The sequence below is a fragment of the Gorilla gorilla genome, chromosome 6 (genome assembly GCF_029281585.2).
Source record: "Gorilla gorilla gorilla isolate KB3781 chromosome 6, NHGRI_mGorGor1-v2.1_pri, whole genome shotgun sequence".
NCBI lineage: Eukaryota > Metazoa > Chordata > Mammalia > Primates > Hominidae > Gorilla > Gorilla gorilla.
In genome coordinates, this window is record NC_073230.2 from 12,801,054 (window position 1) to 12,824,645 (window position 23,592).

Sequence of the window (23,592 nt, forward strand, 5' to 3'; positions counted from 1 at the left end):
TTTTTAGTAGAGATGGGGTTTCACCATGTTGGCCAGGCTGGTCTCGAACTCCTGACCTCAGATGATCTGCCCGCCTCGGCCTCCCAAAATGCTGGGATTACAGGCGTGTGCCACCGTGCCTGGCCAACCAAGGGAATTTTGATTTTCTGCTACCCAAAAAAAAAAAAAGTTTCTATTGAATTATTTTAGTGAGAGAAAAGCAGCAATGAACTTTAGGACAAGCATCGCCCAGTGGGGAGGGGGGCGTTGCTCACACAGGCCAATGGCAGCGTGGCTTCTCCAGGCCTCCTTGAGGGCCATCTGACCATGACAGTCACAAAGCCTTGAAAAATGTGGCCTTGTTTGGACCCAACAGTTCTGCCTCTGGGCATACAATCCGAGGCAAATCAGAGATATGGACAAAGTTTTTTTTTCTTCAAGGATAACCATCATGTTATTTGCAACGGAGAAAAAAAAAAACTTTGTTTTAAAGCAGACGAAAATGCCTGACCATCTAAGACTGGGTCATGAAGGGCCAGGGCCACCACCAGGCAGAAAGTTGGGCAGTCCCTAAAACAACGATTTTTTAAAAACCACAGCTTTAAGCCGGGTGCTCACGCTTGTAATCCCAGCAATTTGGGAGTCCAAGGTGGGAAAATCACTTGAGTTCAAGAGTTTGTGACCAGCCTGGCCAATATGGCGAAACCCCATCTCTATTTTTTGTAAAAAAAAAAAAAAAAAAAAATTAAAAAACCCACAGCTTTGAAAAATGTTTAATAAAGAACATTTTAAGTAAAATGTTCAGGCATGGTGGCTCACGCCTGTAATCCCAGCACTTTGAGGCCGAGGCGGGTGGATCACCTGAGGTCAGGAGTACGAGACCAGCCTGGCCAACATGGTGAAACCCCATCTCCACTAAAAATACAAAAAGATAGCCAGGCATGGTGGTGCGTGCCCGTAATCCCAGGTACTCAGGAGGCTGAGGCAGGAAAAATCGCTTGAACCTGGGAGGCGGAAGTTGCAGTGAGCCGAGATGGCACCACTGCACTCCAGCCTGGGTGACAGAGTGAGACTCTGTCTCAAAAAAAAAAAAAAAAAAAAATTAAGTGAAAAGGGCAGGGCAGGTTACAGAACACTATTTACAAAAAGATCTTAATTTGAGAAGTAAATATGTGTATGTGTGTTCTAGAGGAAATATACTAAAACACTGGCAGGGATATCGTCTCTTCAACGGGTGTTGCCCCGGCCCTTCCTCCAAACCAGTTCTAGGCCCAGTTTTCCATGCTGAACATCAGTCATTCTGTGTCTGGCCCAGCATTCAGTGCCCTTTCTGCTGAAGGCATCCCATTCTCTTTGAGAACTACCCTCCCTTCCCTACACCCCAGAGGCAACACATCCCAGATCAAAGGACAGGTAATGATCAGCCCAGCCCATGTCCCAGAACTCAGTTTGATGCCCGCAAAAAGCATGAACCGAGGCTGGGAGCGGTGGCTCACACCTGTAATCCCAGCACTTTGGGAGGCCAAGGCAGGCGGGTCACTTGAGGTCGGGAGTTCGAGACCAGCCTGGCCAACATGGCAAAACCCCATCTCTACTAAAAATACAACAATTAGCCAGGCATGGTGGCACATGCCTGTAATCCCAGCTACCTGGGAGGCTGAAGTAGGAGAATCACTTGAACCCGGGAGGGCGGAAGCTGCAGGGAGCCGAGATGACGCCACTGCACACCAGCCTGGGTGATAGAGGGAGACTATGTCTCAAAAAAAAAAAAAACAACAGCAAAGCATGAACCACAGTCAGCCCTTGAGAATGTATCTCAGTGTTTTTGCCAAAGCTAGCAAGAAAGAGGTGGCCTCTTTCGGAAGGCTGCTGAGCAGGTCCAGGGACCTGGGAGGAACTGACAGACCACCCCCTACCCCAGTGAGGACGGTAAGTCGGCCTTGAATGAGGCCAACAGAGAGAAAAGTCGAACAGCAAGAGGGAAGGAGGGAAGGAGACGGGGACACAGAGAGAGAGAGAGAGAGACTAGGGAAGGGCCTGTGTAGGAAAAGAAAAACTTGGTTTCTTGGCTTGGACACCTAGATCCAGCCATACCTGAAATTACCTAATTACTGCCGGACTTCAGTTCCAAGAGCCAATTAATTCTCTCCTGCCTAAACCAATTTAAATGAGAGTTTCTGTTCCTTGCAACCCAAGAAATCCTAACACCATCGATAGAATGAGAAATGTCACCACCAGGAAACCCACAGACTGGCTGCACAGTGCAAACACACTTAACATGCCACTCACTCAACAGGATGCTTAAAAATGCTCGAGATGGAACATTTTGTTATGTGTATCTTACCACAATTTTTTAAAAAATTAATATGAATAAACCACATTCTGGGTTTTTCATAATTTAAAAATCTTATAAAAAAATGTTTAAGAGGCCGGGCACAGCGAGCGACTCACACCTATAATCCCAGCACTTTGGGAGGTCGAGGTGGGCAAAATCGCTTGAGTCCAGGAGTTTGAGACCAGACTGGGCAACAGAGCAAGACCCCATCTCTAAAAAAAAAAGAACTTTTTAAAAAGTTAGCTGGGCATGGTGGTGGATGCCTGTAGCCCAAGCTACTGGGGAGGCTGGGGAGGGAAGATCACTTGAGCCCAAGAGTTTGAGGCTGCAGTGAGCTAAGACTGTGCCACTGCACTCCAGCCTAGGCAATATAGCAAGACCCCATCACCACAAAACTAAAATTCACGAATCTGCAGAACTCAGAGGTCGCGCACTCTCACCTCCCATCTCTTGGCTCCTCCTCTCCAGCTCCAGCTCTGCGATCTCACTTAGCAGGGTGATGCCATGCAGGAAGCTCTGCTCCAACACAAGGCTCTCGGCTGCTTCCAGCTTCTCCAAGGCCTGGGCTCCAGCAGCACCCGGGGAGGGCAGAGGCCTGGCCTGGGGCAGCTCCGCAGCCGCCGCCAGGGCGTTCATGCCAGCCAGTGGGTCCTCCAGACTGGGCAGGAATTGGTCAGAGCTTGCCTCTTCCAGGAAGCAGGTGCTGCCGGGTACAGTTACAGCCTCTTGGGGCTCCAGGCTCGGGCACTGTCCCTCCCCGGCGGGCACATCACAGTCTGACATTTCTAGGGTGGGCTGGGACTCGCTCGGTGCCACCTGCGCCAGGCCTTCCTCGGGCACTGCCTCCACCACGGGCACCGCCACAGGCACCTCCACCGGCTCCTCCTTGGCCTCCACCAGCGTCTCGGGTGTCAGCTGCACCCCCAGGTCCAGGGCGGCGGTGCAGGGTTCTGTCCGGCCCGGGGAATCCACCCGTGGTTCAGTCCCCTCCACAAAGTCTGGACACTCAGAGGGCTCCGCGCAGCTCTGCCCGGTGGCACTCAGCGCCTGGGCCTCCAACAGGCCACCTCCACAACCCCCTGCAGGGCTGGGGGTAGCCATGGCTTCCGCGGCGGGCAGTGGCAGCGGCGACTCCAGAGGCGGCAGCTCTGTGGGGCCCTCGTCCATGTCTTCCACCTCTGCCTTCACCTCCCGCTCAGCCAGCGGTTCTTCCTCCGGGCCCTCCCGCAGCGGCTCTGTGATCTTGGAGGGGGACAAGCGGATGGGCTTGTCTTCGGGTGAGAGTGCCAGGCGCTCGGGCCCATCAGCCGCGAGCGGCACATCAGGGGCCAGGCCGTCCGCGTCGGCGGCCGCCGTGGGCTGCAGCAGGAAAGGGTAGGGCCTCCCATAGTGCGGTGGCAGGGCTTGGAACGGGTACCTGGGCGGGATATCTGCCAAGGACACAGGGGTCAGTCAGCATGGGAGCCCTAGGATCTGATATCCCATGTCCCCATTGACACCTGCCCACCACCCCAGACAGAGACCCAGGACACAGCCGCCCTCTGCTCACCCAGCTACAGGGTGGGAGCTGTTCTAGGTGGGATCTCAGAGACCCCAGGGCCATGCAGTGGCCCCACAGTGAAAAACCAGCCACCTTCTTGTCCCCAAGGTCTTGTGGTCTTGAAGGCAAAGAACCACAGTTGTCTCTCTTGTTCCTTTCCCACTCAGCACCCAGCACAAGGCTAGACCAGAAGCAAACACTTCATGAGGTCTGCAAAGGCCTACAGCTGCCTTTACCCACCTTGTGTGGTCTGGCCTCCACTCCCCAGGAACCTACTGCTCCACCCCATTAAAGCAGTTGTTCAAAATCTAACAGCAGAGCCAGGCGTGGTGGGCCACGCCTGTAATCCCAGCACTTTAGGAGGCCAAAGAGGGATGATCGCTTGAATTCAGAAGTTCAAGACCAGCCTGAGCAACAAAGTGAGACCCCATTTTTTTTTTTTTTTTTTTTTTGAGACGGAACTTCACTCTTGTTGCCCAGGCTGGAACGCAATGGCGCCATCTCGGCTCACTGCAACCTGCGCCTCTTGGATTCCAACGAATCTCCTGTCTCAGCCTCGCGAGCAGCTGGGACAAGAAGCATAAGCATGACCCACCACGCCTGGCTAATTTTTTTTTTTTTGAGACGCAGTCTCGCTCTGTCACCCAGACTGGAGTGCAGTGGCACGATCTCGGCTCACTGCAAGCTCCACCTCCTGGGTTCACGCCCGTCTCCTACCTCAGCCTCCCAAGTAGCAGGGACGACAGGTGCCCGCCACCATGCCTGGCTAATTTTTTTTTTTTTTTTTTTTTGTATTTTTAGTAGAGATGGGGTTTCACCACGTTAGCCAGGATGGTCTCGATCTCCTGACCTCGTGATCCGCCCGCCTCAGCCTCCCAGAGTGCTGGGATTATAGGCGTGAGCCACTGTGCCCGGCCGTGCCCGGCTAATTTTTTATATTTTTAGTAGAGACGGGGATTCACCATGTTGGTCAGGCCGGTCTCAAACTCCTAACCTCAGGTGATCCACCCGCCTCAGCCTCCCAAAGTGCTGGGATTACAGGCGTGAGCCACTGTGCCTGACCTGGAAGACTCCATCTCTACTAAAAAAAAAAAGAAAAAAAAAATTAGCTGGTCATGGTGGCACACCCCTGTAATCCCAGCTACTTCACAGGCAAAGGAGGAAAGATCACTTGAACCTGGGAGATCAAGGCTGCAGTGAGCTATGATGGCACCACTGCACTGCAGCCTGGGTGACAGAGTGAGACTCTATCTCAAAGCAAAACAAAATGTAACAGCAGGGCTAGCTGCAGTGGTCTCAAGCCTACAATCCCAGCACTTCGGGAGGCCAGGGTGGGAGGATTGCTTGAGCCCAGGAGATCAAGACCAGCCTTGGCAACAAAGCAAGACACATCTGTACGAATATAAAAAATAAATTGGCCGGACATGGTGGCTCACGCCTGTAATCCCAGCACTCTGGGAGGCCGAGGTGGGCGGATCACCTGAGGTTGGGCGTTCGAGACCAGCCTGACCAACATGGAGAAACCCCGTCTCTACTAAAAATTCAAAATTAGCCGGGCATGGTGGCACATGCCTGTAATCCCAGCTACTAGGGAGACTGAGGCAGGAGAATCATTTGAACCTGGGAAGCGGAGGTTGCAGTGAGCCGAGATTGCCCAACTGCACTCCAGCCTGGGCAGCAAGAGCAAAACTCTGTCTCAAAAATAAATAAATAAATAGCCAAGTCCAGTGATGCATGCATATGGTCCCAGCTGCTTGAGAGGCTGAAGCAGGAGGATCGCTCGAGTCCAGGTGTTCAAGGCTGCAGTGAGCTGTGATTGTACCACTGCAGTACAAGCTTGGGCGACAGAGTGAGGATCCCATCTCAAAAAAAAGAAAAGGAATAGCAACCCAGTTCTGTCCCCAAGTATAATCTCCCTGAGAGCAGGGCTGTGTGCCCCTGATTCTCTGCACCACTCCCAGCCCAGCAGCTGGAGGCACACAAAAGGAAACTGACAAAGGAGAGACAGGCGCCGGGCCAAGCTCAGTGATTGCCACCACTGGGGCCCAAGCTCACCCAGCCTTGGTGCCAGAATCTGAAGTTGAACCAAAGTCCTCCCAAGCACACGCTCACACGCCTGATACCCCCCAGGGAGGAAGAACACAGTCCCAGCCCCCAAAGCCACCTGCTGCAGGTCCCCTCTGATGCAGAAGAAGACAAGAGTGGGTGTGTGCGTGTGACCCACGGAACGGGGGGACAGCTGCCCAGAATGGGCGTCCCTGGACCGTCATCACCAAGGCAGAACTTAGCGCCGACTGCATGCTGAGCGTGTGACAAGTCTGGCTCGGTGGAAAACTCAGAACAACTCGTCCTGAAGCAGTTTCTAATATTACACCCATTTCCCTGACACTGCCGCTGAGGAGGGGCTGGGGAGAGGCTGGATTTGACTGTGAGCTCCTGTGTTTGTCTCAGTGTCTGGCGGCGGGCCTGGGACGCAGGAGGTGCTCCGTGGAGTTGGAATGAATGAACAATCAAACGGGTCAATGAAAAGATGGATGAGCAGTTTTACCGCTCCAGGGGCAGAGTGAGACCCTGAGGGTCTCAGCTGCATCCTACCTGAGAACAGGGCCTGGAAGGGGCTGGGGGCTTCCTTCTCCAACTCCAAGTCTTTCTTCTCGACCACATTCTCGGGAGCCTCCTCCTTGCGGGTGATACCTGGGGTGGGCGGTGGGGAGGCGGGCGGCGGGCTGGTGGGGTGGGAGCTGGGGGTGGCGGGGTAGGCGTAGGCGGGTGGCTTGGACACGTCCTCCAGCTTCTGGATGACCTTGGCCTTCAGGGCAGCCACAGGGGATGCGCGGGGTGATGGTGGCGGGCTCACGGCCTTGCCGTAGGTGCCCGCGGGGCCGGCGGCCAGGCCAGGGGGCTTCCGCGGCAGCAGCCCGGGGCCGGCGGTGGCCAGGCCAGCCTTGCCCGCAGCCTCCAGGCCCCGCTTGCTCCCCTTCTCTTCCATCTCCGCCCGGTGCTCCTGCGCCTTCAACCGCTCCTGCTGGGAAGGGGCCGGTAGGCAGGGTCAGCACGGCACAAGTTCCCCCCTCCCCGACGCCCGCACCTGCCCTGTCCCCCCAAGGGTCCCCGAGTCCGAGGAGAACCTCATGCAGGGCCTGGGGTCCAGGCTGCCCACCCCCTCCCAGGCCAGAGACAGACATTCCATCCCAGCCCATGTGTCATAAGCACAGCGTTCCACGCAGAACCCCAAAAGGCAGTGCTGGGGGTGAGGAGCTCTGGTGAGCCCCTTCGAACCAGGGCTGATGGGGGACCTCCACCAGGACCCCGGCCCTGCACGGACCCTCACAGTCAGGACAAGGGGGGCCAGATGGGGGGCACAAGGCCCCACACGTCGATGGCATTGGGCGCACTCACTACCTGCTAAACCTTCCTGCTTCACTGCATCATCATTTTAGGGTCTCAAAATGCCCCAAAGGGGGCAGGAGGAAGCCAGGCATGTCTTTTATGAGGAAATGGGAGGGAGTCGGCTCGGCGACCACCAATGCCTACCTGGGCCGGTCACTCAATACACAAAACACACTAGGGGCCGGGCGCAGTGCTCCCGCCTGGAATCCCAGCACTTTGGGAGGCCAAGGCGGGTGGATCACCTGAGGCCAGGAATGTAAGACCAGCCTGGCCAACATGGCGAAACCCCATCTCTACTAAAAATAGAGAAAAACATTAGCCGTGCATGACAGCATGTGCCTGTAATTCCAGCTACTTGGGAGGCTGAGGCAGGAGAATCGTTTGAACCCAGGAGGCGGAGGTTGCAGTGACCCGAGATAGTACCACTGCACTCCAGCCTGGGCGACAGAACAAGACTCCACCTCAAAAAAACAACAAAAACAAACAAACAAACAAACAAAAAAACACCAGAACAAAGCGCTCCAAGGACAGGCTGCTCTCCCGATTACTAAAAGTCACATTTAGCAACCCAAGGACTAGGCAACGCTAGCATCTGTTTCTGGTAGAGGAAACTTGAAGCCCAGAGAAGTAAAGGCACTTGCCCATGAGCACACAGCCAGGCCTGGCAGAGCTAAGATTCAGACCCAGGGCTCAGGCTCTGAGAGCTTCTTGCTGTATGCAGCACCTGGGCCGACTCCTCCAGAGCAGACCCTTTGTGTCCCCTATCTTATGGGACCATGCCGTCAGGAGGCAGCTGGCCAGGCCTCCTTGTGCCTCTCCGAGAGGCCACCTGGAGAGAAGAGGCCAGGCTGGGCTCAGGCAACAGCGGGAGCCCACTGGACTCCTTCAGTGTCCAATCACCCTTCCCCAGTCCCCAAGGCCACCTCTCTGCCTTGGTTTCCTCCTCGTTCCTGCACCCTGCCCTGCCAGTCCCCATCTACCTCTGCTCACAGCTCCCTCTGCCTGGAGAACTCTTCCACAGATGATGGCTCCAGGTCTCGGTTCCAGTGCTGCCTCCTCCAGAAGCCCTCCCTGACCACCTGCCCCTCTGCTGTTTTCTCTCTCCCTGTAACTGTCTGGAGTTTCTGCTGGCTGACTCGTCTGCCTCGTCACCCACGGGGGCCCCCAGAGGGAGCTGCGCCTCATCCTCCCCGACTTACCACGAGCTGGGCGCTCCTCTGCAGTTCCAAGGCCTGGGCCGCCTGCTGCTGCAGGTACAGGAACTCCTGCTGCCGCAGGAAGTGCTGCTGTGAGAAGAGCTGCAGCTGCTGGGCGTGGTGCAGGGGGCTGCGGCCCGGCGGGTACAGGGCGGGCCAGAGGGGCGGTACGGTGGCCCGCTCCATCAGCTCCGCTGCAGGGACAGAGACAGTGCGCTGCACCTGCGGCCTGATGCTACACCACCATGCCCATTACGAGGGGAAGCTGAAGCCAGAGAGGGGCCACACCCACACAGTGGGGAGCTGGGCTCTCTGCGGGCCCCCGGCTGCTCCCCAGGGGCCAGGAAGCTTGTCCTGTCCTCCATGGGCCACGTGTGCACCCCAGGCCCGGAGAACACAGCCCTGTCCACACCCGGGGTGGGATGTCCCCACAGCCTCGCAACCAGAGCAGGTCAGCACGCAGACACGTACGAGGACCACTGTGAGGACCTAGGAAACGCCTTCTCCCACCGCCCCCAGTGGTCTACAAGCTGGATTCCTGGGGAGGCGGTGGCGCCAGGTAGGGGGAATCCCAGCCCCCACCCAGGGCTGCCTGTCTCGCTTCTCTTTATGGAGTTTTTGGGCAGGAGCTCATTGCAACAAGGACCCCAAGGCTTTACGACACTGGCAACAGATGTTCTCTCTGAACCCCGGTCCGCCTCCCCAGCCCCCAGATCTGCCGGCCGCCACCCCTCAGCAGGAAGCCCTTGGCATCAGAGACCATCTCGCTGGGCATGGCCAGTCTGGCCCATGGTGGCCACATGGAAGGTCCACTTACCAAAGTGAGGCAGGTGATCACTGGGAATGACCACCAGCTGGCCCGATTGGGGGTCCCTGACAAACTGGTAGGCTGATGGCAGGGAGCCCCCCAAGCCGGGTGGGAACGCAGGGGCCATGCCCTGGTGCAGAGATGGGGGACCCAAGCCTAGGAGGAGAAGCCCAGGCCTGAGTCAGTGCTGGGAGCCCCCAAGCGGTTTGTCCTCGGGCAGCCCCAGCCCAGCACCACCTCCCAAGTCCTGAACCTCCTGGGGCCTCCAGTGCGGAAGCCAAGGGACAGGGGTGCTGGCTGGCTGCAAAGAGCACCCCAGAGCCACCCGTATTGGGCATCTGCCCCAAACAGGCATGGCAGAGGGGCCCCACGAGGCAGAGGCCATTATCATTCCTTCTTCGGACGAATGCGGGAGGCAGGCCCAGGCCCCCCAGGAAACGGCAGGCAGGAGCCAGCCCTGAGCTCTTGTCCTGCACCCGCCCCCTCCCACCCCTCCCTCAGAGAAGGGGAGAGACCCTGTGCCCCACACTCACCGTAGGGGTGTCCAGCGAGCCACATGGATGCGTTGCCCGAGCGGGGCAACCAGGGGTGCGTGGCCAGATGGGCTGCGGGGTCGGCAGACCAGCGACCTGAGCCCGCCAGCGCCGGGCCCCCCGTCACCATGAGGTTGGGGTTCAGGCCGTTAGGAGCACAGCTGGTAGGGTGCAGGCGGGCCAGGTCAGCCAGCTCCTTACTCTCTCTGGAAGGAGGATCATAGGTGTCAGCGACAGCTCGGACAGCCCAGGGGACGAGAGGGAGAAGCGGGGTTGCCCCAAGGAACTGTTTGCCACCAGGCCATGAGTCAGGACAACCACCGCTCGGAACTGAAGGGCCTCCCAGGGCCTTCCACACTCACTGTAGGGGCAGTGGGGCCACCTGGCCTGGGCAGGGCTAGCCCGATGCTGAGGACCAGGGCGACTCCCGCTCTCAGTACCATAGCATCCATGGTCAAGGGGCTAAGCCCACCTGGGGTCATCCAGCTGCCCCTCACCCCCAGGGGCTCCCAGATACCCCCTAGACCCTCAGGATCCCCCGAGATCCTCACCTGAGCAGCTTCTCCTGATCCCGGTCCAGCCGTGCCCCGAGCAGCCGTTCCTCCCGGTGTCTGGCCCGGTCGTCCACACAGTCCTCATCTGCTCGGCCGTGCCCTGCAGGGGGCCAGGTGGAAGTGAGCCCCCAGCCAGCACCGAGCCCACCCCAGACCCATTGGCCCCACTGCCCTCACCCCTCCCTGGGCCCCCCAGAGCCCCGACGGTCCTGCACAGCCATCCGTGTAGTGCCTTCACCCCAACACCTTTCCTTATGACGCATCAAGCTCCCCCAAACCCCAACTGGGGTTCCTCAGGGCCAGAAATCATCCATCCCATCTGTCATCCCCCATCCAAAAGGCCGGTCTATGTCCCCTAGACAGACAACCGTGGCGATAATTAGACCAACAGCCATGGATATTGTAAGAAAATGTCATAAAACCTGTCACACAACAATGAAACGTGAGGCTGGGTGCACTTACTAATGCTATTTTTATATTTTATTTTTATTATTATTATTATTATTTTTTGAGATGGAGTCTCGCTCTGTCACCCAGGCTGGAGTGCAGTGGCACGATCTCTGCTCACTGCAAGCTCTGCCTCCCAGGTTCCCGCCATTCTCCTGCCTGAGCCTCCCAAGTAGCTGGGACTACAGGTAACCACCACCACGCCCGGCTAGTTTTTTGTATTTTTAGTAGAGACGGGGCTTCACCGTGTTAGCCAGGATGGTCTCGATCTCCTGACCTCGTGATCCACCCACCTCAGCCTCCCAGAGTGCTGGGATTACAGGCGTGAGTCACCGTGCCCCGCCACTAATGCTATTTTAATGACGGGAAGGCAGATTCTGAGCTGGGGATTTGGTGAGGACAGGGCGGAGTCCAAATGGAGAAAAAAAACACAACCCAAAAACTAGCCGGACCTGGGTCACATGAAGCCAGACTGTGGTCCCAACCACGCAGGCCTGTGTGTCCCAAGACAGTTTAAATACACATGGCTAGCCAGGCGAGGTGGCTCACACCTGTAATCCCAGCACTTTGGGAGGCCGGGCGGGGGGGGGGGGGGGGGGGGGGGGGGGCGGATCACCTGAGGTCAGGAGTTCGAGACCAGCCTGGCGAACATGGCAAAACACCGTCTCTACTAAAAAAAATACAAAAATCAGCCGGGCGTGGTGGTGCACACCTGTGATCCCAGCTACTCAGGAGGCTGAGGCAGGAGAATCACTTGAACCCAGGAGGCAGAGGTTGCAGTGAGCTGAGATTGCGCCACTGCACTCCAGCCTGGACAACAGACAGAATGAGACTCCGTCAAAAAAAAAAAAAAACACACACACACACACACAAAAATTAGGCGGGCATGGTGGCATGCCCCGGTAGTCCTAGCTACTCGTGAGGCTGAGGTGGGAGGATCGCTTGTGCCGGGGAGGTCGAGGCTGCAGTGATTCCCTATTATGATTGCACTATTGCACTCCAGCCTGGGTGACAGAGCGAGACCCAGACTCCAAAGAAAAAAAAAAAATCAACATAGAAAAGTAAACCCAAAGAACATTATCCACGTGGGTGGAGGGGGTGGCCTTGGCCCCCTGAGTGGGAGATGCTACCGGGCTCACCCATCCCTGTCCCTCCCTATAGCCAGCCCCTGAGTCCCAGGCCTGGCACATGGATGGTCACCAGAGGAGAGGGGACAGGGAGCGGTGGAGTGGCAGGAGCCCCGTCTGGCCCTCCCGGTCCCTCCTTGTCCCTGCCACCCTGCCCTGGCCCCTCTTTGAGTGTTCAACACCATGAGCCAGAGATGGGACACACCGGACAGGTGAAGGCACGGGAATGGGAGGAAGCTGAGCACCACGGCAGAGACTACCAGGTGTGCAGCTCGAAAACCTGCCCATCGGCTCCCAGGTGCCATTCGCACAGGCTGAGGCACGGCTGATACTCCCCTTGGGGCCAGCCTTCCCAGGGCTTCCAGGAACAGGGGTGGGCTGGGAGCTAGGTCCTCCTACACAGAGCTACTGTGGGCAGACCCCGGCCATCAGCCACCCCCAAGGGCCCAGTCCAGCACCGCCAGCTGCAATGTCAGGGGATCAGCCGCCAGCACAGAGAAACTATCCTTCTGCTGGAGACAAGGTCCCCACCCAGCTGCCCTAACTGGGGTCTACAGCGGCCCCACAGCCATGACCCTAATGGGTGAGGAACCTTGGAATCAAGCTTCTCCTCTCATCTCTCCCTTCCCACACCCCCAAATACCAGGAGCTCCTAATGAGCAGCACCCCAGGCCCGAAAGAATGGCTCACGCCTGTAATCCCAGCACTCTGGGAGGCCGAGGTGGGAGGATCACTGGAGCCCAGGAGTTTGAGACCAATCTGGGCAACACAGTGAGTCCCCATCTCTACAAAAACATAAAAAATTAGCCAGGCATGGTGTCATGCCCCTGTGGTCCCAGCTACTTAGGAGGCTGAGGCAGGAGGATGGCTTGAGCCCAGGAGGTGGAGACTGCAGTGAGCTGTGATTACACCACCATACTCCAGCCTAGGCCACCAGAGCATCTCCCTTTCCCTGCAGGAAGGTGGGAACCCACCAGTCCCAGAAGCAGAAGAGAGGAACCCAGAGAGGGGCACAGCCATAGCCGGCCCAGACGCCTGCAGGACCGAGTGTACGGAGGGACAGCTGGGCAGCCCGGCACGGGGAGAGGCGTGTTGACGAGGGCGCCTGGACACGGGCCTCCAGGGCTACCTGGACCTCCAACATCAACGTAGCTCCTGTATCAAAGCAGAAGCTGAGCCCACCATGCACCCCTCAGTCAGGACTGCAAGGGGCCCTGCCTGTGGACCTCACGGGGAAACTGAGGCCCAGAAGGGCAGTGACAGGTCTCAGGCAGGACTGGGGCAACGGGGGGCCACTCCAGAGTCCCACAGCTGTGCTGAGAAATCGAGTCATGAGCTCAAGCTTCCTTCTCCCAGGGGAGACAGCCGTCCCAGCTTACAGAATCCCAGAGGCTCAGCCACCTGAGGGGGCCAGCCTCACACCCCCTGGGTCCTCCTGGAGTCTGGGACAAGCTTTGAGCACAGGGCTCTCCCGGTGCCCCCAGAAGAGGCAGGCACTTAGAGTGCAGCCTGGGCTCGACCCCAAGCCCTCTGTCCCCCCGACTGTCCCGGCTGTCACTGTGAATGGTCTCAGGGGCTTCCCATCCCAGGAGCCACCTGCCACAGAAGCCAGTCTGCTGGCCAGCCCCATCTCAGAGCACCTGCCACCCTCAGGGCCTCAAGGGCCACAGCCCCAGGTTGCTCCCTGCAAATGTGGCTGGCCTCTGAAGAGAGATAGTGAGCCCTCTGTCCCCTACCCCTGCGCTTGGCCGGGCCCCTCCTCTACCCTCCTCACTCTGTGGCCCTCCATGCGCTCTAATCCTGGTCCTATGTCACCCCACAGGGCCAAGTGGGGACCTGGCCGGCCTCTCCAGGATGCCCCACCGTCTCTGCACATGTCACACCTGTCCCCTTCCCCACCTCTGGGCCACACACACACCATTCCCACCACCTGGACCTCCACCATCAGAGCTCAGCTTCAAGTGCCACTTCCTCCAGGAAGCCCTCCCTGACCACCTCTGCTCCATCACGTTCTCTTGACTATACACAGCTATTCTGCTTATTGATCATTCACTGTGTGTGTCCTCGAGGCTGCAGTGAGCCATGACTGCACCACTGAACTCCAACCTGGGCGACGGAGTGAGACCCTGTTTCCAGAAAAAAAGAAAAAGAGAGAAAGAAAGGAAAGAAGGAAAGACTGAAAGAAAGAAAAGTAAACTCAAGTCGGGTGCAGTGACTCACGCCTGTAATCCCAACACTTTGGGAGGCCAAGGTGGGCAGACCACCCAAGGTCAGGAGTTCAAGACCAGCGTGGCTAACATGGTGAAACCTCTGCTCTACTAAAAATACAAAAATTAGCTGGGCATGGTGGCAGGTGCCTGTAATCCCAGCAACTCAGGAGGCTGAGGCAGGAGAATCGCTTGAACCCGGGAGGCAGAGGTTGCAATGAGCCAAGATCACAGCACTGCACTCCAGCCTGGGCGACAAAGTGAGACTCCATCTCATACATAAATAAATAAATAAAATAATAAAAATAAAAAATAAAATAAAATGGATAAATAAACAAAGGCTGTCCCTGTGCCCAGCAGGGCCCCAGGCCACTTTGCACACATGAACTCATTCAATCACCATCAACCCAGGAGGCAGATCTCAGCCCTCATCCCTATCTTCCAGATGAGGAAACTGAGGCACAGGGAGATAAAGAAACATGCCCAAGTCACAAGACTAACATGGAGGCGTCATGGCTGGGATCGGCGTCCAAGTCGGCCCTGCTGACCACCAACATACACGGCCCCACACAGGGAGTGCCACGGGGCCCTCTCCAGCCACGTCACTGCCGCCCCCTATCTGCAGGCCGCCCAGAGGCCCAGCCCCACCCCAGGGCCCATGGTGGGGTGAGGGTGTCCTGCAGGAAAAGTCCCCGAGTCCGCAGCGCTAACGACTCCACTCACAGGTCACACGCCCCACGTCGCAGCCATTAGGAACCCAAGGCTCACGCAGAGGCCCCGTTCCCATGGCAACCCCTTCCTGGCCTCTCTCTGAGCAGTTCCAGATAGGGTTGCTCTCCAGGGGTCCGGGGAAGTGGATGAGGGGGAGTGACTGGATAGAGGCCCCAGCAGGCTTGTCACCAACACCATGGCGTACACCCGGCTCTGCACCCCCAGCCGCCCCCTGTGATGCTGGAGGTGGGGACATCCCCACAGCCCCTCCCTCCCAGACCTGGCCCCACCCTAGAGGTGATGGGCCAGTGAAGAGGTAGGAGAGACAAAGCTCAGCTCAGGGCTCCCCGCTCAGCCTTGCCTCATCCCTGCAGGCCTGTCTCCCCATCTGAATGGGGAGAGTAACAGCTCCTCCTCTGCACAGGTCCACGCCCTCACAGGAGACCTCATGGAGCTGTCTGTTCATACAGGCTGCTGGCTCAATGGCAACGATTGCTTTCTATTTTTGGGGGGCGTGCAGGATCTTACTCTGCCACCCAGGTTGGGGCACAGTGGTGCGATCTCACTGCAGCCTCAACCTGCTGGGCTCAAGTGATCCTTCCCTGCTTCAGCCTCCCAGTAGCTGGGACTATAGATGCCACACCACTATGCTCGGATGATTTATTTTTATTTTTCTTTGTAAAGTCGGGGTTTCACTATGTTGCCTAGGCTAGTCTCCCAACTCCTGAGCTCAAGCGATCTGCCCACCTTGGCCTCCCAAAGAGCTGGGATTACAGGCATGAGCCGCCGCATCTGGCAAGGATGCCCCTTATCGTTCTTGGCTTCTCGGGCATGGGGGCTCTGACTGTGTGGGGCTCACAAATGTAGGTAATGCCTGTCCTTCATCCATCTCAAGGTCCAAGGCCCCCTGAGGCCAGACCTAGATCCTATGTCAGGACAGGAACACCCAGGGCTCCCCTGCACAGGCAGGTGCATTCTAAGACCCTAATGCCTGAATATGAGCAGATGAGAGAGAGGCGTTTATAACGCACCCACTATGTGCCCGTCAGCCCACCCAGCATCAGGCAGATGAGCCGCCCCCAGAGCCCAGAGGGCTCGAGGCTCTTGTTCAAGGTTACGTAGCTACAAAAGGCAGAGATTGGACTTAAACCCATTGACAAAGGCAGAGGGCTCGCTCCAAAAAGCAAGAGACTGGGGCGAGACCCCAGGAGACCAGTGTGACAATCCGACTGTCCTCAGCTGGGGGAACTGCCCAGACACAGGCGTCCCAGGGCGTCTCTCTCCTCCCTCCTTTCAAAGTTGCTCAGCACTCAGGCTGGACTGCCCGGAGAGAAATGACCACTTCTTACGGGATTTTTTTTTTTAAGGAGAGAAAGAATCCAGCCCCCTACTTTTTTGTTCTTTTAGAGACCAGGTCTCACTCTGTTGCCCACACTGGAGTGCAGTGGTGCAATCATAGTTCAATGCAGCCTTGACCTCCCGGGATCAAACTATCCTCCCACTTTAGCCTCCCACGTAGCTGGGACTACAGGCACACCAGCATACCCGGATGATTTTTTTTTTTTTTTTTTTTTTTTTTTTTTTTTTTTTTTGAGATAGAGTTTCGCTCTGTTGCCCAGGCTGGAGTGCAATGGCACGATCTCAGCTTACTGCAACCTCCTCCTCCTAGGTTCAAGCCATTCTCCTGCCTCAGCCTCTCAAGTAGCTGGGATTACAGGTATGTGCCACCACGCTTGGCTAATGTTGTATTTTTAGTTAGTAGAGACGGGGTTTTACCACATTAGCCAGTCTGATCTCAAACTCCTGACCTCGGGTGATCCACCCGCCTCGGTCTCCCAAAGTGCTGGGATTACAGGCGTGAGCCACCACGCCCAACCTATTTTTATTTTTTGTAGAGACAAGGTCTTGCTAGGTTGCCCAGGCTGGCCTCAACCTCCTAAGCTCAAGTGATCCTCCTACGTTGGCCTTCCGAAGTGCTCGGATTACAGGCCTGAGCCACCATACCCGGCCCCCAACCAGTCACCTACTTTTCAAACATCAGCACCAACAGAGAAGAGCAGCTTCAAATAAATCCCCAAACATCTCACCCCAAACCTCTGGCACACCCTCCCTCCCTCCCTCACATTCACATGTCCCCCTCCCCCACACAAACACACTCACAGCCTCTTGGGCACAGACAGGTACTCTGGGATCTCAGATGGACTCCAGTGACCCTGAGCCCCCAACAAAGGTGCCACCCCATGTGACAGGAGGATCCTTCCAGAGAAAAGCTCAAAGAGATCTCCTGCCTCCCAGGGGGGCCCACAGCCCCAAACCTCTGAGCAGGAGACCTTTTTCCATCACCAAGCTGGCCACCTCCAATCCAAGGGCTCTTGGCTCCTCCCTCCTTCTGTCCCAGAATAAGGCAGGTTCTCATGCAAAGCCCCAGGGGCAGAGTGTAGCGGGGCTTCCCTGGCTCCACGAGCTCCGCACAGAGCAGTGTATTCATTCAGTCAGTCAACACTCACTCACTGAGCATTGCTCACCATGAGCCAGCCCTGCTGGATGAAGAGAATTCCAAGACAAGCCTGACAGAGCCCCACCTCCCAACTCAAAATCCAAAGACTTCAGGGCCGTCCCCGGAAGGCAGGAGCATCTGGAGCTCGGCCAGAGACAGGCCCGGTCCAAGGTGGCTCCACGGGGAGGTGAAGGCACAGAGGATGGGGAGACATGGCCGTGCAGGAAGTGGGAAGGGCGCTGCAGGTGGGAGGTCCAGCACCAGATACCCAGGACCGGCTGGGGCAGGCATCAGGGTGGTGGGAAAGTGACACAGCTGGCTGGGCGCGGTGGCTCAAGCCTGTAATCCCAGGACTTCAGGAGGCCAAGGTGGGCAGATCACTTGAGGTCAGGAGTTCGAGACCAACCTGACCAACATGGTGAAACCCCATCTCTACTAAAAAAAATACAAAATTAGCTGGGCATGGTGGCGGGTGCCTGTGACCCCAGCTACTCGGGAGGCTGAGGCCGGAGAACCACTTGAACCCAGGAGGTGGAGGTTGCAGTGAGCCAAGATCATGCCACTGCACTCCAGCTTGGTGACAGAGCGAGACTCCATCCAAAAAAAAAAAAAAAAAAAAGTCAAGCATGGTGGCTCACACCTATAATCCCAGAGCTTTGGGAGGCTGAGGCAGGTGGATCAACTGCGGCCAGGAGTTTGAGACCGGCCTGGCCAACACAGTGAAACCTTGTCTCTACTAAAGAAAAACAAATACAAAAAAATAGCTGGGCATGGTGGCTTGCACCTATAATCCCAGCTACTCAGAAGACTGAGGCATGAGAATCACTTGAACCCAGGAGGCGGAGGTTGCAGTGAGCCAAGATCATGCCACTGCACTCCAGCCTGGGCAACAGAGCAAAAGTCTGTCTCAAAAAAAAAAAAAAAAAAAAACCACATGCGGTGGCTCATGCCTGTAATCCCAGCACTTTGGGAGGCCGAGGCGGGTGGATCACTTGAGGTCAGGAGTTTGAGACGAGCCTGGCCAATATGGTGAAACCCTGTCTCTACTAAAAAATACAAAAGTTAGCCAGGCGTGATGACGCGCACCTGTAGTCCCAGCTACTCGGGAGGCTGAGGCAGGAGAATCGCTTGAACCCGAGGCAGAGGTTGCAGTGAGCGGAGATTGTGCCACTGCACTCCAGCCTGGGTGACAGAGCGAGACTCCATCTCAAAAAACAACAAAAAAAAAGTGACACAGGTAGGAGATTCAGTACTTTCAGAGGCCAAGGCAGGCGGATCATCTGAGGTCAGAAGTTTGAGACCAGCCTGGCCAACATGGCAAAACCCCATCTCTACTAAAAATACAAAAATTAGCCAGGCATGGTGATGCATACCTGTAATCCCAGCTACTGGGGAGACTGAGGCACAATCGCTTGAACCCAGGAGGCAGAGGTTGCAGTGAGCCAAGATGGCACCACTGTACTCCAGTCTGGGCAACAATGCAAGACTCTGTCTCCAAAAAAAAAAAGAAAAAATTAGTCGGGCGTGGTGGCGCATACCTGCGGTCCCAGCTACTTGGGAGGCTAAGGTTGGAGGATCGCTTGAGCCCAGGAGGTCAAGGCTACGGTAAGCTATGATCGCACCACTGCACTCCACCCTGGGTGACAGAGCAAGACTCTATCTCTAAAACAAAATAATAATTTATAAACTAAAAATAAATAAAACAGGCTGGGGACAGTGACTCACGCCTGTAATGCCCAGCACTTTGGAAGGCTGAGATGGGCGGATCACCTGAGGTCAGGAGTTCGAGACCAGCCTGACCAACTTGGAGAAACCCCGTCTCTACTAAAAACACAAAATTAGCCAAGCATGGTGGCGCATGTCTGTAATCCCAGCTACTCAGGAGGCTGAGCCAGGAGAATCACTTGAACTTGGGAGGCGGAGGTTCCGGTGAGTTGAGATCGTGCCATTGGACTCCAGCCTGGGCAACAAGAGTGAAACTCCGTTTCAAAAATAAATAAATAAATAAAACAATTCTAAAGAATCCAAAATATAACAGAGACTCATAAACCACTTACAGGCACGTAAACTCTCTACCTACCTAAAAAGTCACTCAAGTACTGAGTATCAAGCCCGTGAGGATGTTGGAACCCCAGTTTCTGTCTGTTCCTCACTCATTCACTCATCCATCAAACACCTACTACGTGCCAGAGCCCAGGTTGGCTAGGTACCGGGGACACTGGAATCGGTAAGGCACAGTTATGTCCCTCGATGACTTCAAATTGAAGGTTTGATATTTGTCTATTCCCAAGACCATCTATTCTCAGGAAATGACTAAAAGTATCACGAAGATGCAATGCACACAAAGACTGAAAGCAACGTTCCGAACACAAAACATCAGAGAAGGAACAAACGAAAATGCCCACCAAGGGAGTGGAAAACTGAACCATGGTACATGCTTGCAACAGAACATTCAAGACCATTTTAAAAAATGATACTTATAAAGACTTAGCAATAGCAAAGGGAAAGGGCCCACACTGTAATGTACGGGAAACGGCAGAGAGACCCAAGATCCTACCCGCACCTGGGCTCTGCCCAGGACCTACCTTTGACGTTACTCAGCGACAGAGAGCGCTCCTGGTCTACCAGCCCAGGCCCCAGCCGGCCACTGCCGCCACTGTCCTTCTGCCGGGCCACAGCCACTGCAATGCCCACAGGCGGGTGTCGCACTTCTGCCTCACCCTGGGCACCAGAGCCCTCGCGCCCGAAAGCTTTGGCGCTCTCGGGCCTCTCGGGGTCCCGCTTCAGCTGCCGGCCGCCGCCGGCTGCAGGGCCTCCTGAGTGTGGGAGACGGGCCTGGGCTCGGGAGGCACCCGCAGAGGTGGGCGCGGGCTCAGGTTTCATGGTGCCCAAACCTCCAAAGGGGCTCTTCTTGCCACAGCCACCAGGGCGCACGGCCACGGCCTCCCGGGCAAAGCTGCCACTGTACTTTATAAGGCTCTGCATGGCCGAGGCCTCTCCAGGCCCGTGAGCCGCAGAGTGCATGTCAGCGACCGGCCGGCCGCAGGTGGCCGCCGAGCGGGGCAGCACAGCCCCAGGGTCCAGGTAGGCCTTCTTGGAGGAGGAGGCAGCGACCACGGCGGCCTCGTCTTCGGCGCGGCTGTGGTGGTGCTGCGCGGCCAGCACGGCCATCTGCGTGGTGGCGAAGTTGCCCAGCTCGAAGGGTTTCCACTTATGCTCAGGGCCGGTGGGCGGCGGGCGCCCGGGCTCCAGGCCGAAGAGCTTGGCGGCCTGTTGGGCTGCAGGACCGGCTGGGCCGCGGGGCGCACGCTCGCAGGGCCTCGGGTCCGCCTCGGGCTTGAGCAGCTCCTTGGCAGGCAGGTAGGCGCGGGGGTCCGGGGAGGCGCGTGCGGCCCGCACCGTGGGGGCATCCGCGGGGGGCGGCCGCTTGAGCGAGCGGATGACCGAGTTCTTCTCGCGCAGGCCCTCGGGCCGGTCCAGAGGCCGCGGGGAGCCGGGGGGCGCCTGCAGGACCCCTGGCCTGCCAGCCTCGCGCTCGCGGGCCCGGGCATCGCGCGCCTGGGACGCGATCTGGATGGGCCCCGGGCGCTCGTCGAAGGCCTCCACGGAAGGCACGAAGGTGGGCGCCACCACGCGGTGCTCGCGGCCCTGCTCGCGGAAGACGGTGTAGACGCCGGCGGGGGTGGCCGCGGGGGGTGCGGGAGGCCCCTTGGGGGGCGCGGGCGGCGGGGGCAGCGGTGAGGGGCAGGGGCGCGGCCCAGGTAGCAGGGTCTCCGTGCGCCGCAGCAGCCGCGCGCCCTCATCCTGCCGGGCAGCCTCCTTGGCACCCCCGCGCCCCGCTTCGGCCACCAGCGCGGGCAGCCCCATGTCCCCGGCGCCGCCGTTGCACATGGTCAGTACCGACGGCTGCAGCGCCGCATTCTTGGTCTTGGACTCAGCCAGGAAGGGCGACAGGCGCTCAGCCAGGCGCGGGGGCCCCCGGTCCTGGCGGCCCTCGGCGCGCGCCTCCTGGGTCAGGTCCACCACGCCCCGTGGCCCCGAGGCCTCCTCGCCCCGGGCGCGCGGGTCCTTCTTGCCGAAAAGCGGAGGCGGCTCACCGCCGCGGCCCGCCCGCTCCTTGGCTGGACCGTCCCGCGACGACGAGCCTTTGGCCGGGGCGCCCGAGGAGTGGCCGCCGCCAGGGGTCCGGGCCGAGGGCGCGTGAGAGTGCAGGGAGCCCGGAGCCCCCGCGGTGGGCAGGTAGAAACCGTCTGCGGAGAAGGGAACAGCAGGCAGTGAGCGAGCGCCACCTCCCCTCCCACCACTGCCTGGGCGGAGGCGGACCCCTGAGAGGGGGATGGACCAACCCATGCCTCCCCCAGTGACTTGGTTTTTGTTTTCGGTTTTTTGTTTTTTTTTTTTTTGAGAAAGAGTCTCGCTCTCCTCACCCAGGCTGGAGTACAGTGGCGCAATCTTGGCTCACTGCAAACCTCCACCTCCTGGGTTCAAGCGATTCTCCTGCCTCAGCCTCCCGAGTAGCTGGGATTACAGGCGCACCCCACCACGCACGGCTAATTATTGTATTTTTAATACAGGCGGGGTTTCACCATGTTCGTCAGGCTGGTCTTGAACTCTTGACCTCAGGTGATCCACCCGTCTCGGCCACCCAAGTGCTGGGATTACAGGCTTGAGCCGCACTCGACCCAGTGTTTTTTCTTGGAAATTAAACGGTTTTGGTGCAGGGAGCCCCGAGGTTTCACACCAAGGCAAGGCACCCCCCAGGGCAAGAAGAAATGGGCGTCCCAGCCCTAGAGAGCGCAGGCTCTGGAAATACCTAGAACCAAGTTTAAATCTACCCTTCCCAAGCCTCAGTTTCCTCATCTGTAAAAGGAGAGACCAGGGGTTGTTTTCAGAGCTGCCCAGAAGGCCTAGCAGGGCCCCTAAGAGGACAGTGTGACCAGAAGGCACCCAGGGCTGTGGGTGGGCCCAAGAAGCCTGTGGGGGGTCTTAGGGACTCAGGTCTCAAAAAAGCATCTTAGGCCACAATGGCTCACATCTGTAATCCCAGCACTTTGGGAAGCCGAGGTAGGAGGATTGCTTGAGGCCAGGAGTTTGAAACCATCCTGGGCAACATAGCAAGACTCCACCTCTACAGAAAAGTTAAAAAGTCAGCTGGCTGTGGTGGGGTGTGTCTGCAGTCCCAGCTACTTGGGGGGCTGAGTCAGGTGCATCATTTGGGAGTTTGAGGCTGCAGTGATCTATGATCGCACCACTGCACCCCAGCCTGGGCAACATAGTGAGACCCTGTCTCAAAAAAAAAAAAAAAAAAAAAAAAGCCAGCATCCTGGACAGAGTTGGGGGCTACCTGGATGCTGCCAAAGGCCCCAGAAGCCTCTCAGAAGGCCCCTGTGCCACCCCCAACCCCGGACTCCACAGTCTTACCTCCTCCTGGCCCCTGACCTTTCTGGGTATCGAAAATGCTGGGCTGACCCAGCTGGCTGAGGAGGGGGCTCCCACTGCTGGGGGGCTCCAGGTGGTTCAGGTGGAGGTAGGATGGGTACAGCCCACTGGGCAGGTGGGAGAAGCCTGTAACAGAAAAGAGAAAAGCTGGGCTGGGCCAATTTGTGCTGCTCACCAGGAGCTTCCTTCCAGCTCCTGGAAATAAACTATTTTGGCAGCCGACCGCTGGTGCAGGGCGCCTCGAGGTTTAACAGCAGCTCCTCAGGGCAATGCATTCTCCTGCTTCCCAACCCTGGGTCTCTCTCCAGGCCCAGGCAGCCCTCACGGGGGATTGGGGTCTCCAGTCCCCCCAGAAAGAGGATCAGAATGGATCCAACTAGCAGGGCCCGATAACAGCCTACCAAACATGACCAAGAGCTTTGCCACTGTCATCCTCATTTAAACCTCAAAAACAACCTATAAGGAAGAGACTTAATGTCCTCACTTTAAAGACGAGAAAACTCAGAGCAGGCCACTTGCCCAAGACGATACAGCAGAGCTGCCTGGCTTTGGATCGAGGCCATCGAACCCTGCAGCCAGGACTCAACCTCAGCCTAACATGGGCCCTTTCTCTGCTGTGTGACCCCAAGCTGGTCACCTGCCTTCTCTGAACCTCAGCGGACCCAGCATCTTCAGCTGCTGGGTCTCCCAGGCAGGAGCTGCCAGGAAGGAATTCCTCCCACCAAGGATCCTCCCCGCCTCCCCAAAGGCCACCCCCTCACCAGCAATGCCCAGCACCAGCATCAGGATGTGCTGACTTCAACTATTCAGATTTTTTTTTTTTTTTTTT

The 23,592-nt window shown here is 57.4% G+C and overlaps 1 protein-coding gene across 12 annotated transcripts in view; it reads right to left on the minus strand.

Annotated features, from left to right (window-relative positions):
- TNRC18 (trinucleotide repeat containing 18) overlaps nucleotides 1-23,592 on the minus strand; it is a 120,371-nt gene that overhangs the window by 60,902 nt on the left and 35,877 nt on the right. For 10 of the 12 annotated variants that reach the window (XM_055346454.2, XM_031012766.3, XM_031012765.3 and 7 more), the window contains 8 exons: nucleotides 22,746-22,889; nucleotides 19,910-21,574; nucleotides 10,333-10,435; nucleotides 9,782-9,987; nucleotides 9,258-9,404; nucleotides 8,444-8,634; nucleotides 6,450-6,879; nucleotides 2,755-3,744 (listed from right to left, as the gene is read on the minus strand). In XM_055346454.2, the coding sequence (XP_055202429.1) occupies nucleotides 2,755-3,744; nucleotides 6,450-6,879; nucleotides 8,444-8,634; nucleotides 9,258-9,404; nucleotides 9,782-9,987; nucleotides 10,333-10,435; nucleotides 19,910-21,574; nucleotides 22,746-22,889 (3,876 nt within the window). The remainder of the gene's footprint in view (nucleotides 1-2,754; nucleotides 3,745-6,449; nucleotides 6,880-8,443; nucleotides 8,635-9,257; nucleotides 9,405-9,781; nucleotides 9,988-10,332; nucleotides 10,436-19,909; nucleotides 21,575-22,745; nucleotides 22,890-23,592) is intronic. The other 2 variants (XM_055346453.2, XM_055346455.2) reach the window with 2 other exon arrangements.